Source organism: Exophiala spinifera, assembly GCF_000836115.1.
Source record: "Exophiala spinifera strain CBS 89968 unplaced genomic scaffold supercont1.5, whole genome shotgun sequence".
NCBI classification, from domain to species: Eukaryota; Fungi; Ascomycota; class Eurotiomycetes; order Chaetothyriales; family Herpotrichiellaceae; genus Exophiala; species Exophiala spinifera.
The window spans coordinates 3,637,423-3,659,890 of NW_015622517.1; the positions used below are offsets into that span (position 1 = coordinate 3,637,423).

The 22,468-nt window shown below is 51.8% G+C and overlaps 8 protein-coding genes across 8 annotated transcripts; 4 read left to right on the forward strand and 4 right to left on the reverse strand.

Annotated features, from left to right (window-relative positions):
* Nucleotides 1–2,022: 2,022 nt before the first annotated feature.
* Nucleotides 2,023–5,425, forward strand: PV08_07883 (uncharacterized protein; the record flags this gene model as incomplete). Its single annotated transcript, XM_016382210.1, has 2 exons — nucleotides 2,023–3,892; nucleotides 3,942–5,425. The coding sequence occupies 2 exons, from the start codon at nucleotides 2,023–2,025 to the stop codon at nucleotides 5,423–5,425; spliced, it is 3,354 nt and encodes a 1,117-aa protein (XP_016235312.1).
* An 802-nt stretch (nucleotides 5,426–6,227) lies between these two features.
* On the reverse strand, nucleotides 6,228–8,492 carry PV08_07884 (uncharacterized protein; the record flags this gene model as incomplete). The annotated part of the gene is made up of 5 exons (XM_016382211.1): nucleotides 6,228–6,449; nucleotides 6,700–6,931; nucleotides 7,098–8,077; nucleotides 8,173–8,399; nucleotides 8,471–8,492. The coding sequence occupies 5 exons, from the start codon at nucleotides 8,490–8,492 to the stop codon at nucleotides 6,228–6,230; spliced, it is 1,683 nt and encodes a 560-aa protein (XP_016235313.1).
* A 1,251-nt stretch (nucleotides 8,493–9,743) lies between these two features.
* Nucleotides 9,744–10,688, reverse strand: PV08_07885 (uncharacterized protein; the record flags this gene model as incomplete). Its single annotated transcript, XM_016382212.1, has 2 exons — nucleotides 9,744–10,407; nucleotides 10,465–10,688. 2 exons carry the CDS (start codon nucleotides 10,686–10,688, stop codon nucleotides 9,744–9,746), a joined length of 888 nt encoding a protein of 295 aa, XP_016235314.1.
* Nucleotides 10,689–11,372: 684 nt separating this feature from the next.
* Nucleotides 11,373–12,612, forward strand: PV08_07886 (uncharacterized protein; the record flags this gene model as incomplete). The annotated part of the gene is made up of 4 exons (XM_016382213.1): nucleotides 11,373–11,548; nucleotides 11,601–11,887; nucleotides 11,944–12,075; nucleotides 12,134–12,612. 4 exons carry the CDS (start codon nucleotides 11,373–11,375, stop codon nucleotides 12,610–12,612), a joined length of 1,074 nt encoding a protein of 357 aa, XP_016235315.1.
* A 1,355-nt stretch (nucleotides 12,613–13,967) lies between these two features.
* On the forward strand, nucleotides 13,968–15,691 carry PV08_07887 (uncharacterized protein; the record flags this gene model as incomplete). Its single annotated transcript, XM_016382214.1, has 3 exons — nucleotides 13,968–14,559; nucleotides 14,658–15,354; nucleotides 15,466–15,691. The coding sequence occupies 3 exons, from the start codon at nucleotides 13,968–13,970 to the stop codon at nucleotides 15,689–15,691; spliced, it is 1,515 nt and encodes a 504-aa protein (XP_016235316.1).
* A 920-nt stretch (nucleotides 15,692–16,611) lies between these two features.
* On the forward strand, nucleotides 16,612–17,412 carry PV08_07888 (uncharacterized protein; the record flags this gene model as incomplete). Its single annotated transcript, XM_016382215.1, has 1 exon — nucleotides 16,612–17,412. One exon carries the CDS (start codon nucleotides 16,612–16,614, stop codon nucleotides 17,410–17,412), a length of 801 nt encoding a protein of 266 aa, XP_016235317.1.
* Nucleotides 17,413–18,356: 944 nt separating this feature from the next.
* PV08_07889 (uncharacterized protein) lies at nucleotides 18,357–19,073 on the reverse strand (the record flags this gene model as incomplete). The annotated part of the gene is made up of 1 exon (XM_016382216.1): nucleotides 18,357–19,073. The coding sequence occupies one exon, from the start codon at nucleotides 19,071–19,073 to the stop codon at nucleotides 18,357–18,359; it is 717 nt and encodes a 238-aa protein (XP_016235318.1).
* A 922-nt stretch (nucleotides 19,074–19,995) lies between these two features.
* PV08_07890 (exodeoxyribonuclease III) lies at nucleotides 19,996–21,854 on the reverse strand (the record flags this gene model as incomplete). Its single annotated transcript, XM_016382217.1, has 2 exons — nucleotides 19,996–21,587; nucleotides 21,635–21,854. The coding sequence occupies 2 exons, from the start codon at nucleotides 21,852–21,854 to the stop codon at nucleotides 19,996–19,998; spliced, it is 1,812 nt and encodes a 603-aa protein (XP_016235319.1).
* Nucleotides 21,855–22,468: the final 614 nt, after the last annotated feature.

Here is a 22,468-nt window from a genome sequence, read left to right on the forward strand (position 1 = left end):
AGATCTGAAGATCGATGAGCCGACAAGATTACCGGTACGAGTACTTGGTTGAATGGCTGTATGAGACTCCCGCTTGTTTGATTGTTATTGTTGTGGTCATCGTCTATGCATTTGTTGTTCTTTTCATTTCTTTCTCGTATCGGCGCCTCCGGCTATGAGATCCGTAACGGTCGAACATGGATAACAGATTGCCACAGCAGGGGTTCAGTAGCCACTGCGGTGTCGTCCTGAATCATCTCCATGATGCTCCACCAGTAGGAGCAAGAGACTCGTGGGGCTCTAATTTATCCCGGAACACTCAGCAACTCGCCCTGGCATGGAGGATCAGCAATCAATGATCATGGAGAAGGGTGTCTCTGGCCCGTACAGCAACACAGGCGGTGGCAACGATCCGAAGTTTTGATGAAGAGAAAATAAGCGAAGGGTAACAGGCAATTAAACGCCTGACACCGCCACTGCCCATAAATACTACCCGCGGCCAAGAGCATGGCAGCTGCAAGTCTGGGGACCCGGTGCTCCGTAGACACGGTGGGAAGTTACATGTTGATATCGACAAGAGGAGAGACTTCTAAAGCCACCCCAGTGACTCGTGAAGGCGAGAAGATGGCGGGTTGAGTAAGATCGAAGCCTGACAGTGCAATGCTGTATGGCCATCAGGAATCTACCTTGGTACTGTACACTACCCCCGTGGCAGTTAGTGGTTAGCATTCGCACTAGGAATCTACTAACTCACCTTAGCCATTGACTAAGTCTCTCGATGGCTAAGTTAGTACGAGCACTCGATCAACTACACCGTTGCCACGCACAGTTCACCCGTGCTCCAGAAACGCCACGGTTTAGAAATGATGTCAAGATGCAGTTGCTCAGTGCTCTCCAATCGCCATTCTTTGTGGACTTTTGATTTCTCATTTCTGTCTTCTGTCTTCTGGTGGAAGACTTTGCTGCGGCTCAAACAGCTCGCTTACAGCATCTGTGACGGACGGCTGACATCGAGTTGACGTGGGTGACATGGCCATGATCTGCACTCGCGACCCCTTTTGTCCAACATTTTGAATTTGCCTCGAATCTATCATCGATCGGCCTTCTCGCTGTTTCCACAATACAAACTCCCATCTGCCACGCGGTCACAATGTTACAGGCACATTGGACTGCCAAAGCCGCCAAATCTAACTCCCATCCATGATCTGTCACCCAACGGCCTCTAACGGGCAGACGCGGTGGAAGACAACGCTAGCCCGTATGGGCTGTGGTGATATCAATGCGCCATACTGTCGATTTTACCTGACATACAGAGAGCCTACAGGAGACAGAAGGACGCTGTGGCGCAATGGGATTGAGAATCCCTCACTATGGATACCGCAAAGCACATAATGCTTGCTTGATGAATTCGAACCTCTTGGCTGCTTTGATTGTCCTCGGACCTCACGCACCACCTGTCTCTGTTAGGCGAGTTGCAAGCAAGAGCCACTTCACGAATCATGTCTGTCGAGGGCATCGCTTCCAGCTGCTTGGAGTCGCACAGAACCCACCACTTGAAGACTCGTTGTCTACGCATGGATCATGCATTGGTTCAGGCGTATGAAGCACACTGGGGTCGAGAGTCTGAGCTTGCGTCTGCCTATACCCCCAGAGACGTTGGAGGATCTGAGGATCACGACCACGGTCCTTTTGCCACTCCTGATGGCCCCATGCTGAATTGTCAAGATACAACATCACCCATATGTGAGATTGCACCGGCTCTACTGGTCTACGCACGGGTATTTCCCCCCTGCTCGCGATGTTAGCTCCTTGATTTCCGTGCTTGAAAGAGGACATTGCTCAACAGGGCAATCAAAACAACCCATTCTGGTTGAGGAAGGCGATATACCGCTACAGAGAAAACAAGAACTGTATAAAGGATGCGAACATCCTCAGGCTTGTTCTCGATCTTCAGCAAGTTTTGGTTTGTCTACTAACCTCAGTCACTCCTTTTTCCTTTGGTTTGCTTTGTTCCGACCCGAAGTCGCTCGTTTCACCACCACCATGAAGTGGACAAAGTCCGCGACCAACAAGGTCGCTCTGACTTTGTTGGCTGCCGACATGGCCATGGCAGATCTGCCGACCGTTGTCGAGCCTTGCCCAGAGGCCACCAGCCTTTCCATCCCGCCCGTTACTGTCACCGCTCAGTACCAGCCCATCTCAACCTGTGCGCCGACAACTGTCTGCGTCAAGGGCACATGTGCAACTAAGTATCCCTTGACCGCCTTCCCATTTGTGTCCACAGTGGTTCCTTTCGCCTGGAACGGTACTACCTCTCAGCTCACCACCGTCACTGACATTGCTCAGCCCGTCAGAGCGTCCGAATTTCTGACCACGCTGACACAGGTGACTGCCGCTCCATCTCTCGACAAGCGTAGCTGGGTCGATTGGTTCAAGGAGAAGAGTCACGCTCCCCAAAGTACCACCCTCTATCAGACCGTCACAAGACGGGCAATGGTTCCTTACAAGGAGATCGGTCCACTTTGCATCCCTGAGTGGGAAGGTAGCGGTCTCTGCGAGAAGTGCGAGGGCAAGTCTGATGGCAGCCGCTCGCAGCTTTTGGATGTCACTGAATGCCGTTCTGGTGTTAATGTTGATGGCAAGGCTTACGAGAAGTGTGTCGAATGGTACGAGACCATAATCGAACGCCCGGCACCGACCTCCACCGTCACAGCTAGAGCTCTATGCTCAAGCGAGGGCAAAATTCCACACGCCGGCGTTTATACCTGGACATTCCCACAGGTTGCACCGCCTGTTACCATCACTGCACCCCCTACGACTGTGACGGTCACTGTCAAGGGCCGACCATCATTGCATGTGATTCCGAAAGAGGTCAAAGTCATCCCAGGAAAGGCCTGGAACGCCTACGTGACCAAGTCTTTCTCCGGCCCAACAACCTTCCAGTTCAACGTCTACATTACAAAAGTCATCATCTTCAACGTCCCGTGGTTCACACAGCCAGCCGGCAACACTCGACATATCCCAGTCCCGACTGGAGGCCATGGTGGAAAGGGCAGGAACTGGTGGCCACTTCCTGAACCCAGCAAGGGTGGAAGTGCCGGTCAAGCTTGGGAAGACTGGAACTCTGTTTCGTCAACCACCACGTCCGTGACCTCTACCGGCGGTCCCATCAGCCAGACTACATCTTCTTCTTCGTCTTCATCATCATCGTCATCCACGAGCACTACCTCAAATGGCAGCGGACCCACTGGCGCGTCTACCTCCTCCTCAAGCAGCAGCTCCGCGGCCAGCTCTTCCTCCTCAAGCAGCAGCTCTGCCGCCAGCTCTTCCTCCTCAAGCAGTAGCTCCGCGGCCAGCAGCTCTTCGTCGAGCTCGAGCAGTGCCGCCTCTAGCAGCTCCTCAACCTCGAGCAGCTCGAGCAGTGCCGCAGCAAGCAGCAGCTCCTCCTCCAGCTCTTCTTCGAGCGCTGCAGCCGGCAGTTCATCCTCATCCAGCAGCTCTTCGACGTCTGCGTCTTCCACAACTACCCCAGTCCCAACCGGAACAGGTTTCGTCCTCCAGGTCAGCGCCTCGCCTGTCGCAAATGTGAAACGCCAAGAGACTGTCACCAGGTACCTTGCATTCGATTCCAACCAAGTTGGCTTTGCTGTCGAGGCAAGGGTCTCAGCTGCGATTGTTTTCCAGGGTACAGAGGGCAGTTTCATATCCGAAGGCCAATTCTTGGGCACCACTAGACTGGACACCTCCTTCATCCGAAGACTGGCCACTGTCCCACTGGGTTTCCGCTTCTGGTCCGTGGTTTTCGGATTCGCGCGATTGGATGGCACAACTGGGTTCTGCTTGAGCGACAATGGCCGTATCTTCGCCTATGTTGCGCCTGACACCTGTTCTTCTCCCATTGTGCTGATCCCAAGTAAGTAACACCATTTCAAATAGGGTTCCAATTGCTGACATTTATTTAGCTCCGATCGACACCGCGAGCAGCACTTCGAGCTCTGCTTCTAGCACCCAGACGAGCTCCCTTACCAGCACTGCATCAAGCACGACAGGAGTTGAGACTACTTCCACGTCCACTTCAAGCACGACAGAAGCCGAGACTACTTCCACGTCTGCTTCCGCCGCATCAAGCACGACAGAAGCCGAGACTACTTCCACGTCCGCTTCCGCCGCATCAACCACAACAGGAGCTGAGACTACCTCTGCCGCTTCGTCCTCTGCTGCATCCACATCTGAATCATCAAGCACGACAGACAGCGAGACTACCTCTACAAGCACGACGGGAGCTGAGACTACCTCTGCTGCTTCGTCCTCTGCTGCATCCACTACTGCATCCACTACTGAAGCATCAAGCACGACAGACGCAGAGACTACCTCTACAAGCACGACAGGAGCTGAGACTACCTCTGTCGCGTCCACTTCCGGCGCTGTTTCCTCCAGTTCAACAAGTGCAGCCGAATCGTCGTCGACACAAGGATCAACAACCACCTTTACCAGCACAGCATCTACTACCAGCTCGGCTCCAGCAACCACCTCTACCTCCGGCGCCCCCATCTGCAATATTAATGCAAATATCTGTCTCGATTCCGACCTTATTCAGGCAAACATTGTTGCAACAGAAAACTGCCCTCTCCTCGGTGGCCTTACCTGCACCCTCAATGACTTGTTAAGCCTTGTGCCGGCGCTTCTCGGTTCTAGCCCTAATGTCTTGACTGTTATTGCTGCCGATAACCAGGTCTTGGGTCTCGACATCTCACCCGAACAAGTCCAAGCTGCCCTCGTTTCTGGAACGCTAAACCAAGTGTGTTCTGCGTTGGGGACTGTCAGCGTTACCATCACTGACCCAACCTGCCCGGCCCCCCCTGCGTCGAGCTCTACTTCATCTACGGCTGCCGCCTCTAGCAGCACTTCGGCCGGCGGAAACGGAGCTTCCTCAACCTCTGCTGGCGCCTCATCAACGTCCGCTGGTGCATCATCGACCTCTGCAAGCGCTTCCACGAGCTCTGCTGGTGCAGCAACAACTTCAGCTGCCACCACAACAGCCAATGGTGGCGCAACGAGCTCGGCCAGCTCAACTTCCGCGACGCCTACTCCTACTTGCGGTCTGCAAGTCTCTCTCTGTGCCGGTCAGACCTTGGAAGACGTTGGCTTGAACGAGGTGACTTGCGACACCGGCATTTCGGGTGTGTTATGCAGCGTGACACAAGTCCTTGAAGCTGCCTTGAACGATTGTGTCGGAGACTGCGCGGTCTATGGACAGACTGGTACCCTTGGAGTCGATCTTAACCCCATCATCGGCCTCCAATCTATTCAGTCTATCCAAGCCGCAGTTGCCAACTACCCCAACTGTCAGCCTGGTGGACCAACTGTCACTCTCAGTGAGCCGACATGCCCTGTCACCTTGCTGAAGCGAAATGCCAGAAAAGCGCGCTACATGCGCCGCTACTAACGAGTATCTTTGATGATATTGGTATGAGTACGATTGGTTGATTGGTTGGATGGATGGATGGAAGGGTTTAAATTTCATTTCTGATTCCTAATTTTATTAAGGTATAGACTTTCTTTTTATTCACAAATACCTTACGATTTAGTTGAATTCCGCGGTCTTCAACACTTACAATCAAGACATTATGAAGCACTGATTATCTTCTCTGTTGGTGCCCATCAGTTCCCAGATTACTTCTAGCGAGGTACATGTATCTCTAGGGCGTTAGCAATCCCAGAGAGAGAGACATTTCTTGAGAAAGTAGCTCTGTAATGGTTATAGACGATGCATTCACGGGAGGAACACGTTCCGAAGTGGTCAAACAAATTCAGTCTGCCTCGGGGGTCGTTTAGCGAGACCCTTACTTATCCTCCCTGACTCTACGTGAAGTCCAACCCAACCCATCATCGCCGAGGAGTATTCGCATCCTGACCTATGTTTTCCAATGCGATGCCTTGCCTCAGTTTTCAGGGGCTTGTCACTCGATAAGGTGCCTCAATCCTTTTCAGAGGTGGTATGGAGAGTTTTCGTTTTGTCAAGAAAACTTGTGATGTAAACTTGTGACGATGACATTCGTTGTACACAGCGACCCCGAGGCTTAATTACAGAGTCTCCATAACTCCTTCGCACTCCTGTTGGGTGATATGTGACCAGGTACTTTGTACTCGCATTATGCATAAATTAACCAAGTGGACTACGAAAGTCTTTGTTCGATTCGGAATGACAAAAACAACCTCTTCGAAAACCCTTTCTGTTTGTTTTGGATTTATCCCAAATGTGTCTCGGGTCCAGTGGTTGTCATGTTGAACTTGACGAAGAGGTCGTGGCGCGTCCACCAGCTGCGGAGCCGCTTGCCGTAGAAGTAGACGGGGATGCCGAACAGGCACATGGCCAAAGTGGTACCGCCGAAGGTGAACATAATTTCCTCGGGGCCTTTGGCGGCAACCCAGTCATTTGCAAAGTTGGACAGAGCGTAGAACATGAAGTTCTGCACGAGTTGAGATGGTCAGTATAGTGATGGTGTATTGATTTGTGGCGAGGAGTTTTGGGAAATAGATAAGAATCGTGTACGGTGTTATCCTCTCTTTCTCTCTTCCACACACACTTGAGAGAGAGAGAGAGAGAGAGAGAGAGAGAGAGAGAGAGAGAGAGAGAGAGAGAGAGAGAGAGAGAGAGAGAGAGAGAGAGAGAGAGAGAGAGAGAGAGAGAGCTTGAGGAAGAAACGACTAATGACTTACCTTGAACACCATGTTCATGACAAACATCTCGTTACTCTGGCTCCGGAACGCGTCGAGACCGTAGGACATGGTGGCAACAACGCCGATCATGACACCCACCATCATCATACCCTGGAAGAAGGCGCAGAGAATGGCGTTCAGGCCGTGCGCCATCGAGTAGCCGAAGAAAAACATTCCGAATCCAGCAAAGACAGCGCAAGGGAGCATGAAGACGAGACGGAATTCGGGTTCACTAGGTAAAAAGAAGAAGGAACAGTATGTTAGTAAAGATACACATTGCACACTTGTACAAAATAAGGTAAACGAAGGCTTGAATGAAAAAGCTGAGAACAGGAATTGTAGGAGATTGTGGGTTTTGCAAAGCGAGGGGACGCTGGCTCCCAAGACGTCTGACTTACTAGGTTCCCTTGTTACGAATCGTCATCCATTTCATGACACGGTCACCGAAAAGAGCGAGGATAATACTTCCGATCATACCGCCGACAAAGGGGCCGGTGCCCAGGTATCCAATCTGCGCGGCGTCGAACATCCAGGGAGGCCCAGCGAAGATGCCGGCGAGAATAATGGCGGAGCCCACGTACCAGGCGGTAAGCAGACCGGAGACGATGATGACGTAAAATCCCGCCGGGTTGAAGAGGGTCAGAAACATGCCAAAGAGCCACTTGAAGATGTTGTCGTGCGAGAAGATGCCGTTGTAGATTTTAAGCTCCTGCAAAAACGTCTTCTTCTTGTACTGGCGCTGCGGGGAGGCGGCGGTGGCCGAAGCGTCGTTGGTGAGTTCGCTGACGGCCATGGCCTTTTCGCGATGCTCCTCGTTGGCCTTGTCGATCTCCTCAAACGTCTCGGTCTGCAGGGTGTCGGTCTCGTAGATGGACTCCCGCACGTACGTCGTCTCCGGGCAGAAGAGGAACATGAGGATGAACTGCACCACCAGGAAGATCTGGAACAGGTTGAACAACCAGAGGAGGCCCAGGTCGTTGTAAACTTGGCCGCAGATGATCGAGGCCAGGCTAGATGCCGAGTTGAGCACAAAGTTGATGGTCGCGATCCGCAGCCCACGCTGGTGCACGCAGTAGAGATCGCCCACGACCGAAATGATCAGCGATTCAAAGGCGCTGGTCGAGAAGCCCTGCACGATGCGCGCGGCCAAGAGGTATTCGTAGCTGGCCTTGACTTGGCCAATGGCCGTGCCGACGATGCAGAAGAGCGTCGACACGATAAAGACCGGACGCTTCCCGTACCGACGACTGAAGGCGCAGACGAACGGACCGATACAGCCGATGGCTAAAATGTTGTAGCCTGACACCATGACTGTCGTTGTGAGATCCTTGTTGATTTCCTGGGCAATTGCGAAATACGAAGCGTTCAAGAACGGGCCCTGTATGGGAGAGGAGCTTGTTGTTAGCCATTATTTGTTCGTTCGTTCGTTCGATCTGACCGGCGGGAGCTCGGATGATCATCACTGAGACGTACGTTTGTAGCAGCGCACAACATTGACCCGAGAGCGAGAATCCAGATAATGGCCTCTTTCTTGAAACCAGACCAGTTGAGAGGATCGTTGGGGTCGTCGCTAGGTTGTGGCGAGAGCACGATGTGTGCGTTCTTTCCTGTGCCATGTTTGAGGTTTCCAGTTTGTGCTTCTGAGTGGGCAGCTTCGTCGTTCAAAAGCACTGTGCCGGGCACATGCGAGAGTTTATGGTCTGGTAAGGATTAGCATTCGTGGCGCTAACGATGTGCGGGAATGGAGTGTGCGAGAGAGAAGAAACCATACCTTCCAAGACACCAAGACCCATGATGCCAGATAGGGTGAGCTGTACTGTCAGGTGGTGTTGCTCAGGCGCGAAAGAAAGAACGACTATCCCAAGGTCGAGAAGAGAGTTGGACACAGACGGGCGACTGATTGATTCCAAGCGACGGAGGGAGATAAAGGGCGACTAAGTACTCCATACTCCATACTCAACACCAAGAATTCAGTCTGGAGTCGGCAATTGTTTCGACCCTCGTCTCCAGGGAGTTTACTGACCCTGTCTCCTTCGTCTTCTTCTTTTCCCCAAAATTCTCCATCTCTTGGGCTCCTACTCCGCATTTCTGCATTGATCTACCAAGTATGCGTGCGCGAATACGAGGCCGAGACCAATTTTCAGAGTCATGGGGTGCTTGACTAGGAGGGCCAAGAAAGGCAGATACAGGAATGAAACCCACGGACTGAAAGCTTGTCCGCAGCAGGTGGCGTTAGGGAGGCGAATTGGCTAAAGTCTGTTTCGTCTGGAGCGGTGGAATGGAGAAAAGTGGTCGCAGCGTATTAAAGTTGTCGGCGTCATCTCAATCCAGAAGCAGGATTCAGTCTCCGTGTTAGTTTTGTTATAGCATGCCAGGGCCTGTCATGGCCTGAACTGGGCCTAATAAAATATAAGTACCTCGGTAGCCTTTTCCTGGCTGGCAGATGCCGGTGGGTTCTGGACTCCGGGGCAAGAACGGGCGATTGGACCGGGCCTGGAAAAGACCCATCGGCCGGTTGTTGGGGAAACCCGGGGGTGGGACTCTCGGAGTCACTCTGGGGTTCCACGTGCAGGAGCAACTCCAACATGGACGGAGGCTTTCTGCTCGACAACACGGGGTATAGACCAATCGCGGTGAGTCGAGAGACTGTGGAATCTGGGGTTTCGGCAATTAATCAGACCCCGTCATCTAGTTCAGTGATCACGACGGGGAACGATCCAGCACTCTGGTCCATGCAAGGACTCTGGCCCCATCGGTGCCATTACTCTTCTCCCTCTTTGTGGGCCTTGTATGGGACGAACTGGACGAAATGGAGGGGACAAGGGAACGCGCTGTGACCACGAGGCCAATCAGCATAAAGCCTTTGAAGCTTCACGACCAAGATACAAGAGACAAGAGATTGGGATGCGCTAGCCTTTAGATGGGTGGATGGGTGGTGAGTACCGTGTGTATATGACGCCGCTATCCCCAACCTGGGAGGAACACAGTGATGGACTTGACCGACTCAGTCGCCTTTGACTCTTTAGAATCGCCCCGTGTATCCCTTAGAGCGATTGCAGAAACCCCCCCACATACTTGCGTCCCTCACTCTTGGAGATGGCTTCAGTGTGCAGTGATCCTGCAACAGTCTTGCGTTGGACCGGCAGATTCTGTTTCGCGCAGATCTGCTCTAGAATTTCAGCCTGCCCGGCCGGCACGATTTCGTCGTCGCCAGCTTCGAGAATCAGCACCTCCAGATCCGGCTTGCTGGCACTAATCTGCAGAAGCGCGCTTCCGCTGTCCCAGGTTGAGCGCAAGAACGGTCCGAGATAACGGTAGGGGAGGAATCTCTGGGGATACAAGGCCACGAGCATCGTCTTCAGATCAACAAACGGTGTCTCGAGGATCAGCCCGCTCAATTGGCTGTGGAGGTTGCCGCCTTTGGGTTTTAGCGACCTGGCCAGACTCACGGTTGCGACCCCTGCGCCGATCGATTGACCCCAAACCACGATCTTCGCTCGCTTATCCTTGTATCTGGCTTGTACCCACTGTAGTGCTGCTTCGGCGTCGAGCGTAATCCCCTCCTGGGATGGTCTTCCCCGCGACGTCCAGTAGCCGCGGTAGGACAAAGCAATAATGGTGTATTTCCGATGCTGTTGCTGTTCGCGATCCAACCATTTCAGAACATGCGACAGATATGGAAGGCGAGGGGGTAGAGAAGACGCGTTGCTACTTGCTGGTCAGAGCAAACGATGAATCGAACGCGTTCGTCAAAGAGCCACCCACCCTTGGAAATAGACCACGACAATGTGCTCGGCGGTTATCATCTCACCAGGTGGCGTGATTGCCCCTTCCACAAGCTTGATTGTTGTTCCATCTGATGACTGAAGGCTATGCTCGATCCACTTGACCGGCCTACACTGAGACGAATAGTCGCTGAGCTTCTCAGACCTGGAGAATGGCGGGATTGAAGGCATGTAGATGATCTTGTTCTGGAAGACCACCAGCATGACACATTTGTACACCCAGAGTGTCACTAACAACCCTGCAAACACAGTAGGGGGAAGTAGTACTGGCGGGATTGATTGTAAGCTAAACGGGTGGCTGTGGCTGTTCCCCCTGGGGAAGGACGGGGTCTTGATGGGCACAACACCCGTCCTCCACCGTAAGTTGCCGTGGTCATTCAGAGTTGGTCGTAGGTGAAGTGTTCGCCGCCATGCGCGCATCGGGTTGACATCCGATTGACGTTCGTGATGTCCACCGTCGTAGGAAGTTTCATCGGAAACGAGGCAGCGCAAACGATGAGATGCTCATTCGGATTCACGCTAGACCGTGTTTGGACAAGGGAATCACGTGGTGAAGCTAGTCCGTTTGTGACCGTTGGCGCGATCTCGAGAGTTGGACGCGTCAAACAGAACTGAACTACAGCTCATAATGACTATCTTCGGTAATCTCATCGCGGTAGTCAGCATGCAAAGCACATGCGTAGATGGCTACTGCTTCAAAGTCTTCTCAACCCTTCCGCCGAGGTTCGTCTTTATTGTCGGCCGTCTGCACATATTACACCGTCGGACAAACTTAGTTCCGGTTCTGTACCAGCCAATCGATACTGTCGTCGACTACAAAATGTCTTCTGTGACCAATGATCGTACAGGCTCCTCTTCTCATAAGATAGTTCTGACTTGGGAGGCGAGATGCTCTCAATTAATATTCCAAAACATACGATTCCCGAGCAATACGAGTTGAGCGTGCTTCCGTCGCTTGCTGTCGAGAGCCCTTTCGATATCTTGATCAAGGTCCACGCCGCGAGTATCAATCCAGTCGATGTCAAAAAGGCCTCGGGTGCTACCAAGTTGGTTCTCACAGATAGGTCAGCATCTCTTTCTGTAGGTACAATCCCTCAAGACTGATTCTGACGGCAGCTTCCCTTACAAGCTTGGCTACGATTGTGCCGGCACAGTTGTAGATGTCGGATCTCAGGTAACGCGCTTCAAGGCCGGGGATGAGGTCTTCGTTCGGTTGCCGGAATGTCACCGTGGATCGTGGAGTGAGCTTGCGAGGTCGACAGAGGAATTCGTCGCACGAAAGCCACAAAATCTTTCCATGGCGGATGCTGCCTCGATTCCTTTAGTGGCAATGACAGCTTTGCAAGCGCTTCGAGGCTACGAGGGCGATCTTCGCGGAAAGACTGTTTTTGTACCTGCTGGACGTAGGCCTCTCATTGCGAGATCGAGTATACTATCATGCAAGCTTACCTTATAACAGTAAGCGGGACCGGCTTATTCGCGTGTCAACTTGCAAAAAATGTTTTTGGGGCTGGCAAAGTGATCACCACGGTGTCTACAGCTAAAGTCTCCCAAGTGAAGGAACTCCTAGGCGAGGATGTTGTCGACGAAAGTAAGGACTCTCTTCTCAAGGCATACCACGGGCAGAAAACTCACATTTACCGTGGCAGTCATCGATTACAAACGAGTCGATCCTCAGTCCGTCATTCCTCCGCGTTCAGTTGATTTTATCTTCGACACTACAGGTATCGCAATGAGATACCTGGCACTTATGCGGCCGAAAGGGACTATTGTTACGGTGTCTATTCTTCCCTCTGGAGACGTCCTCCAGAACTCTAGCGTTATGCGACGATCGCCTGAAAAGGAAGACAAGGCAATCGTGCCCTTCCCTATCCGCATTGGTTTGAATGTCATGCATCGAATCCGAGTCGCTCGTGCATCACGGTATGGAGTCAAGTACTCTTCCATCTTCCTGGAAACAAATGCCGCCGACTTGGACTCCATTCGGCAATGGGTTGAAGAGAGCAAGCTTAAGACTGTTGTGGGAACAAAGACCTATTTCAAGGACATTGCTGAAGTTCGGAACGCATGTCAAGTCGTCTTTGACGGGAGAGGGGGTGTTGGAAAGTCGGTAATTATGTTTGTGTGAGGTATTAATCTAAGTTCTCTATGTCGATCTCTATCTAGGTAATGACTGACTGCTGATATCGACGTTAGATCCTTCTTACTTCTTTATAACTACTCCTCGAATGCCATCGAGTTCGACGATATGCCTCGTCGTTCGTATCAGCGGCTCAACTCGTACCATATTCCCACCCCCGGATGCGTCTGATCGACATCTGTAATGCCCACGGGCTCCATGGCTGATTCGAGGTCGTCGATAAAGACATTTTACGTAGACACTGTTAGTCTCCCGACACGGGTAAGCTGACCCTGAGTTAGTGCATACAGAAAGGTTGGAGTATAATCTCAAAGAGTGCAAATACCCGTCGAACCAGAGCAAGCTTCAAGAACACTTCAAGAACACCTTTGTGTTGAGGCAAGAGTAGATGTAGGTGATTAACGGATTCGCCAAATCAAAGGGAAGAGACTCAATGATGACCGAGTGACCAGATCAATCGTCCGACCATCCTGACCCTCGACGGTTGGGCACAACCATCTGTCACGATGATGCAGCTATTCATCTTGATTCAGGGAAGTGTAGATTGGGATCGGCAAAGAGTTTACATTTCATTCTGCCTGAAGGTTCCTTCGGTTTCACTTTGCAACTTATCCGTGCGATCTAGCTGTTGTCTTCCGCCCACGGGTTGACACTCGACCTACCGACAAAGCCTGCCAAAATCGATGTACGCAGCACATCATAACATTACTCAGAAGTTTGTTGCTATTGTTGAATTGATTTCTCAGCATCGTACCTCGCTCGCCACACGACTCAGGGGGTGTTGTACTTCATTGTGGGTCGGGATCCTCCACCACATTCGGGTAATGCATTACCAGCTTCGGGTATTGAAAATGTATCATCTCGAGTGGATACCGTCAACATGGATTGAGCTCAAAGATGGCCTGTTTGGGTATCGTCCCTCCAGGACCGCAATCGTTTTCCGTACAACGATTCCTCAACGCGAGGCCCTGAAGGAAGTCGGCAGCGTCGGAACCAGAAACTGCTCGGGCTTCGGTTCGCGCGAGATGGCGAGATGACTGAGTACAGCGATGTCTCGTAGTGTCCCAACAACGGTAATCGGCATAGGCAACTTGACTGTGGTAACCAAATGGCTCTTCTGGGTAAATATGAGCACATATACTTTGGTCAGGGAGGACGTGGAGTACAGCAGGCCTTTGTGAGATTCTGAAGTTGGTTCCCTCGTAGGAGCAAGCGAATTTTGTCTATGCAAGTGTTTTGTTCAGATCGTCACTTCGATTCCCAAGATTCTGTATCGTGGCATACAACAGCAGACAAGCAGCCAACCAAATGACAGCACCACCTAGACGATAGCAGTCTCAACAATGACAGGGTCTACAAACGGCGGAGGAAACGGTCAGCCCTCTACCCCCCATCAAGGCCGCTCCCGCAGTGAACCTGCCGATGAGAAAGGTGGAAAGCCTCGGAATATAAAGATTGTTGATTGGGATGGCCCAGACGACAAGATGAACCCCAAAAACATGAGATCCGGACAGAAATGGCTGATCGTCGCGACTCTGGCAACCGGCTCAGCATGCGTAACCGCTACCTCCTCAATCTATACAACAACCTACGAGAAGATGGACGCCGAGTTTGGAAATTCACAGATTGTGGCTACTCTCGGACTGACACTGTTTGTGGTTGGTCTAGGGCTTTCACCAATGTTCCTGGGGCCTCTGAGCGAATTCTATGGGAGGCGGCCAATCTATATCTCTGCATTTGCCCTGTTCACAATATGGCTTGTTCCATGCGCGGTGGCGCAAAACATCCAGACTATCCTTATTGCAAGATTTTTCAATGGCTTGTCCGGGGCAGCATTCCTGAGTGTAGCCGGGGGAAGCATTGGAGATTTATTCAAAAAGGAGGAGTTGCAGGCGCCCATGACGATATACTCGGCTTCGCCATTCACGGGTCCCTGTAAGTCGACACCATTTCCTCAAGCTCGTTTTTGTTTCGAGACGTCAGGAAGGGTATAACGCGACGCTGACAGATCATGGCTGACCTGGAGGAATTAGGCCTTGGACCCATTATCGGCGGGTTCATCAACTATAACACCTCCTGGAGGTGGACATACTATACACTTCTCATCTGGGCAGGTGTAGTGACCATTTTGATTGTTCTTCTGGTCCCGGAGACCTATGAACCTGTGATACTGCGACACAAGGCACGCAAGAAGCGCTCCGAGACTGGAGATGAATCATGGCGAGCCAGAATTGAGATCATGCACCGCTCGGTGGCCCGCACCATCCTTGGTTCTCTCTTGCGACCATTTATGCTCTTGTTCCTGGATCCAATGTGTTTTTGCCTATGTCTCTTCTCAGCCATCCTCCTTGGTGTTCTCTACCTCTTCTTTGGTGCCTTTGCCCTGGTATTCCAGGATGTCTACGGTTTCAACCTCTGGCAAGTCGGCCTGTCCTTTCTGGGTATCCTGGTCGGCATGCTGTTGGCGGTTGGTACGCTTCCTCTCTGGCACCATTTATATCTGTATCAAGTCGCCGAGCATCAGAGAAAGACCGGCCAACGAGGCTCCATGCCAGAGTTTCGCCTTCCTTCGAGCGTAGTTGGCTCATGGTTCTGCGTGATTGGCTTGTTTTGGTTTGGATGGACGATCTACCCTTCGATTCATTGGATCGTTCCCATTATCGGCACATCCTTTTTCGGCTTCGGCGTCATCTTGTCTTATGTCGGGATATTTACATTTCTTGTGGATGCGTAAGTCTTACCTATTCCCCGATTCTATCGTTAATAACACTTCTCTTGCTTGTGGTTGAGGCAAATACCTCCGTCCCTGAAATGGTATTGGAAGGCTGACCAGGTGACTAGCTTTCCTCTGTATGCTGCGAGTGCCCTCTGTGCGAATTCCTTTGCGAGGAGCTGCTTTGCTGGCTCGTTTCCTCTTTTTGGTATCCAAATGTACCGGAAACTAAACTACCACTGGGCCACAACGCTCTTGGCTATGCTGACACTGGTAACGGCACCAGCAACGGGCGTCTTCTACTTGTACGGACCACGGCTTCGGGCTAAAAGCAGGTTTGGGGAGCACCGATAATGCTCATTTCCTGGAATTGAAGGCAAGGGTGGGGAGGGATTTGCAAAGATAGTCAAGTCACTGATCCAAGGCGCGAGGTATCACAAGTTACCAGATGTATCCGGGCGTATAGTTCGATCATTCAAAACCAGGTATTCACGCCCTTGTTTGGAACGGTCGAGGATATTTCGGAGCAGCCTGCCGTTCTGCAGATTGACTTCCAGCCTCTCCATTCTGGATACCACATCACCAGCCGTTGTCGAGCCTCGGCAAATTAACGCGGAATGGCGTCTTGGCGCGCATTTCTCATTTGGGCCTAGCCTAGTTACGTCGCGGCGGTAGTGGGTATTGTATTACGCATCCGAGGATGGTAGTCCACACCTGCTCGAGTAACCTTCCCAATCACGAATAATCTTCACTTACGCCGCCCCCTAACGAGTAAGGATTAGGCATGAACAGAATAGTTAGGCGTGCCTAATTTGTGCCAAGATAGGCTCTAACCGAATGAGTTGAGTACGAAATACCACCCCTGGGACGCGTAATACCCTTTACCCGTCAAGCCTCTTTTTCTCCGCCATTGTATCTCAAGTTCTCAATCCCTCCGGCCCTGCAGCGTCAAACCGAAAGCAAAATATACTCTGTATGGAGGGCTTATCATGGTTTGATGAGTGCTTATAAATGATATACCGTCTTTCGATGCCGTCACCGTGCTGAGGTAATTATGCATCTGAATCGTGGCATTATTTCGTGATTATGCAGTGGTCAGTCTCATTAATTAATAATGACAAGGGAAGAATGGGTTCCCTATATCCGTATAAATCATGAAGACAACCAAGGATCGACTGGACGCCAAATTCGGCTCGACGTCAACCTGAACTTTTGCTCCCGACCTGTTGCGCCTCAAGGTATTATCGAGCAGACAACTTTGAAAACCTTCCGCCATGCGAGTCCTCGTGGTCCTGGCGCATCCTGAGCCACAGTCGCTCAATGTGGCACTAAGTAAAGTCATCGCCGAGGAGCTACAGACTGGAGGGCACGAAGTCCAGGTGTCAGACTTGTACGCCATGGGCTGGAAGTCGAACATTGATCGAGCGGATTTTCCGACATTCCCTAAAGACAAGCCCTTAGCAATCGCAAAGGCCTCACAGCTAGCATACACCGCAGCTCATCTGACCGAGGATGTGATGGCCGAGCAGAAGAAGCTTCTCTGGGCCGACACTGTCATCTTGCAATTCCCCCTCTGGTGGTTCTCGATGCCTGCCATTCTGAAGGGCTACGTGGACCGCGTCTGGTCCTGCGGCTTTGCCTACGGCGTAGGCGAGCACAGCGACAAGCGCTATGGAGACAGATATGGCGAGGGCGTGTTTGCTGGCAAAAGGGCCATGTTGGTCGTCACCGCAGGTGGATGGGAGTCGCATTACTCGGCACGTGGCATCAACGGACCCATTGACGATCTCCTATGGCCGATAAATCACGGCATTCTGTACTACCCGGGGTTCACCGTGTTGCCGGCCTTTGTGGCCTTCCGTGTTGACCGCTACGACAAGGCTGCATTTGATGCAACCGCAGACCGTCTCCGCGAGAGAATTCGCACTCTCAGTGCCACGGATCCAATCCCTTTCCGGCCCCAGAATATGGGAGATTACGAGATCCCGGCAATGGTCCTGCGCGATGATATCCAGTCTGAAGGACAAGAGGGTTTCAAGTTACACCAGGCACCATCATCCGAAAAGCAATTATGAAGAATGTTCTTCGGTGGTAATGCTCATGATGACACATGACATTGCAGAGGTCAATTCCACGCACTCGAAGCCCGAGATGCATGTCTTACGTCAAAGATCTGGAAGAACATGAGTGTTTGACAGACTGAGGTGCAAGATACCCCGTCAACCATGTCTTCACAAGCGCTAACCTGTACCAGTTGCAACCCTCGTCACCGCCACGGTGTCTAGACCTTTTGCTGACTTCAGTCACTCCTTCCCTTTACTACTCATTTTGACTACATCATTTGTGCCTTCTCCTGGACTGCGGTACCGTCACACCTCTTTCTGTCACCCAGACGGCAGTTCCGATGAACTCCTTGCACTTCCCGATGCAGTGGTGAGACAGGACCCAATTGGGAGTGACATTTTTACTCCTTTTGCCTATATAACAGATAGAAATCGACCTAGTTATGTAGGTCTGACTTGTCAACTCATCATATGTAACCCTCAAACCATCGCCTATTCCTCCGTGTTGCCTCAAAACAAGATTCGTGACTTGCATGCTCTAAAACTCTTCGTCTTCGTTAGTACATGGATATTGACGTTGTGCCGCGAGACTCCAGATCCCTCGCCCGGGGTGAGTGATATATCTAGGGAATCCGTGAGCAAAGGACGAGGCAAGGAAATCTACAACCTAGCATAGCAGGAAGTGCACTTCCGAACAGAGCGGGAGCTTACAACAAGCCCTCCCATCCCGATTTAGGTAGAGACGACTTCTTCGCTCTTCAAACGATGATTCGTTATTACAGAGGACTGTTCAATTGACTACATTGTATCAACTTTGACAGAAAATTGTAGGGCCATTCTCAGTGAAGATCCTGACACATTGACAGCCCCAGAAGGGGCTTTGAAGTGGAAAAGACTGATTTGATCATCGATATCTAACTTTGACTTGAGCGGCGATCTTTAGTCCTAGCCACGCCTCAATTATATACTGGAACGTGATGGGTGGCAATTTGCTCGCCATCGTCACCATATCTCTTGGGCAAGACCGTAAACAAGCCGCTGTCGTCGCGAGGCTCATAATCCAAGCCCAAGGCACCGAGTGTGAGCACAGCCAAACCGAAATTCTCCTTCAACCAGTGAGCGAACATGTCCATGCCAGCCACAGCTCCACTTGCGGTCCAGAGGTTCCCGTCCACGATCCATTTTCGTTCTTTCGTCCACTTGACCTGTGGGTATTTCTTTGCAACCCAAGCGTACTCGACGTTGTTGATGGTTGCTGCCTTGCCGTCGAGAACACCGGCTGCGGCAAGGACCGCTGCACCCGTGCAAGTCGAGAAGGTGAGTTTGCCCTCGGCAACGTGGCGACGGATGAAGGCCGCGTATTTCTCCGAGAGTTGAAACTCGACCGGGGCAGGTCCAGGAATAAGAAGCAGGTCGATGTCAGGGCATTCGTCGACTGTCGTGGTGGGGACAATAAAGATGTTGCTGGTCAGGAGCTGGACGGGCTCGCGTGTCAGTCCAATGTGGTGAAAGGTGAAGTCCGGCGCTCGTTCAAGTACTTCTTCTTCCACCGGAATGAATTTGCGGAGGATATTTGCAAGAAGCTTGGACGAAGAGTTCAGCAAGTCGGTTGGACCGACGGCGTCGATGGCTTGATAGTCGTAGACAAGAATGCCAACACTGATTGGTGCCATTCTGAGTGAGCTGGGTCGCTGGAAGAAATGCTTTTCTTTGGGTGTTTGGAAGAGGAGAGAGGACGACTTGATGTAGCAAGCGAATTAGCTAGCCAGGTAGGCATTTGCCTCTTCAGTTATATATACCACTGAACAAACAACTGTCTGCTCTCACGATTGTTCTGACGCTGCGTCTCTGACCCAACAGACCCCATAGCTATTAGAAATCAGCAAGAGCTCAACGTGACGGGCCCATCGTGAGTCCACTGCATTCTAGGACCCCAATATCAAGGGGGCTGTGTCCATTACTAGATACAGTATGTATCCCTAGAAGAGACAATGCATTATGTGAAACCCGTAGGCAAAATGCTTGCGAGAACCGCGGGTCCCACAAGCTCTAGCCTAAAAGGGCAGGCTTGCCTAATCTTGCTAGGTCCAACCCGAGGTAATCTTGACGGTGTTCCACACAAACAGCTGACGACATGACACCCGCGAGGCATTACTCTGTACGAGGTTCAGGAATGGGGGCTAGGGAGCACACCCCATCAAGAAATCCGGGGTCACGTCTCGTAACATGATTAGAATCAGGAATTCACGGTGACGCAGATCCACAAGGATAGCATGAATTGGTCATCACAAAATTGAGAAGATGTTCGAGACGAATCGCCGCACACCAAAGAAGCAGCAGAATCGACTATACATCCTGTGAGATGGAGAGAGTCTCGGAGGAAAGACGCATGCTTGTGTCACGCACGACGTGGTACTCGGCTACTCCATGAAGTTTAGACTCGTTCCAGACCGACAACGCGCGACCATCTTGTTGGCTTTCCCCGTGGATCTTACATTGAGTGACCGTGGGCGTACTCGCCCTCCACGACGCTCTTGTCGGCGTTTGGTGGGTTTCAAAGCCCGGATGTTGCAATCCAAGCACATGATGTCTCTTTCAGCCCGGCTCGCGCGCGTCCCAATCACTGGCCCAGATGAATGTATTGCATCTCCATTGAGTTCCTCTCTCCTGTTTTCCACTTGGACCGAGTGGCCGATTGCACATCCAGAATGAGCGGCCGCAGTTCACTCCCGGTTTTTTTGTAAGCATTGTTTTGCAAGGCTCGCCGTGCTCGCACTTTGGCGCAATCGGCTTCGAAAATAGTTTACCCCACGACTGCTTGGAGGCAACGTTGGCAGCTTCGTCTTCAATGGAGGCAATCGTTCTTGAGGGCGAGATCACGGTCACGCCAGGTGCAGAATTTTCGGTCGATATTGCGTCTTCGGAAAGTTCTGGGTCAGTCGCGGCCAAGTCATCCACTGCACTCGCCGGGGCCGGGCCCCTGGTAGCAAAGAATCCTCGCAGACTCTGTTGTCCTTTCCCAGTGCTAGTCTGAGTAGACTGCGATCTGCTTTTCTTGGCTGCTGGGAGCGTATCAGATTTCGCGGAGCGCTTCCCGTTGGCCGGTATGGGGGCGGCGGTAGCATTCGAAGTGCTTGATGACCAGCCAGCGTCGTCCTTCGAAGTAAATTCGACAGTCGCAGTTAGGAGAGGAGGTGGCGGGGGTTGCGAAGAACTGTCATTGATATCCGTTGCAGTGCTCTCAGCTTTCGGTAACGAGGGCTTCTTGGTAAACATATCCCGAATGCTCCGTCGCTTGTCAAATTCCTGGATCAGCTTGCCAGACATAGGCAGTAAGTTCTTGTTGGACCACTCCAGCTTGCGGATCCCATTCTGGAACATACCGGGGGGGTTAAGCATATCCAGGATGTGACGCGTGTCTCCATCAACAATGATACTGTCACTGAGGACAGCAAACACGGGGCAATGGTCGGAACCCATGAGGCCTTCTTGAATATTGGCATCGTAGAACCAGTCTTTCATATCGTGGCTGCAGATGACATAGTCAATCCTCGCGCCGTAGTTTCCCGGTCGAGCATTGACCTTGGTCTCCCAACATGTGTACATGCCTCTACGCCCTTCGTTGAAGGCACGACAAAGGTCCCATAAGATCGGGGTCTCCCGTCCTTCGTCCCTTGCACCGTGAACCTTGCCACCCACCAGCAGCTGATTGAGCATTCTCCTTGCTGGTGTAGATATCCACTCCACAGCATCGACACCGTTCTTTCTCATGCTTTCTTCCGCCGCCGCGGTGTCTATCTCCTCTCTTGAGATGTTGAGGTCGCCGGTCCACACCACTCTCTTGCCCATCCTTACTAGATTTCGTATTCTCGCATCCAGGACATGCAGAAAGCTCGTCCGGAAGTGCGTTCGGGTTTCGTCTCGTTCGGCAGGACAGTAAGTTCCAATGAGGACAAACGCAGGAAATTCGAGAATGACACATCGACCCTCGGAATCGAGTGTGGCGAGGTCAAATTCCACCTCCGCCAACTGTTCGGCATTTGGATACCCTCCAATTTGCTCTTCCGGTGGCAGGTCTCGGAAACTGGTGGCGGAATTGGGACGAGTTAGAATACCGGTGATGCCTTCTTCGGCTCTGATCGGTGCACAGGTCGCGTTGCGAGTGTAAACCACGACTCCGGAGTATCCTGGCGCGGTTAGATACATCTCACCTACAAGAAGATCTCACTGGTACCTTTCTTGTGCTTAGGGAGACTCCAGTAATTGTCCCAACCCGGTACCAAGACCATGTCGTCCCGCAAGTCCTTTCTTTGGATCTTGGTCTCTTGGAACACCACGATATCGGCCTCTAGAATGTCGAACATGGCCTCGAAAGTTCGTTTGTCGCGCCATGGCTGGTACGCGAAAGGGTTACGAATGCCATTGACATTCCAGCTCGTTATTCGGATGCCCATAGCTAAGAGACGGTATGCGTGTCATGGCCATTGGCTCTGGATACATTCGTCGCAAAAGTTGAGGAGATGAAGGATCGGGTGATCACACAAGGGCCTCCTGGCTGCGAGGTCAAATGCCGATTGTGCCCGCCGCAGCGAAGGGACTGTTCGCACTGTTGCATCTAGCGCAGCGACATGACTTGCCAGCGAAGATCAAGACCAGTGAGACATTGGTAGGTGTTGACGGCTCTTTTGAAATCATCAATAATCCATACGCGTATGCGCTGCAATGACGCATTGCACGTGACCCACTTAGTCATCTATCAAGGCGACAAACAGGGCAAGTCTCGCGAAGGGATAAATATGAGTCCAACAACCAGAGCCATCATCGCTTCCTTACTCTCATCACCAGTTGACCGGGACTCGTGAAATCTTCCACTAGCCAGTCCTAGAACTCCGTTTTTGATGCCGCCTTATATTGATGCATGTCGAACCTCAGCATGACTCCAGGCAAACTCAAGGGTAAGGAAATGATCTAGCATTGGCTACGACCCTTGACCAACATCTGGTGCTGTTGGAGCTTTCAAAGCTTTTAAACCCAGAGGAAACCAGCCTGCTTGGATGCCGAATGGTAC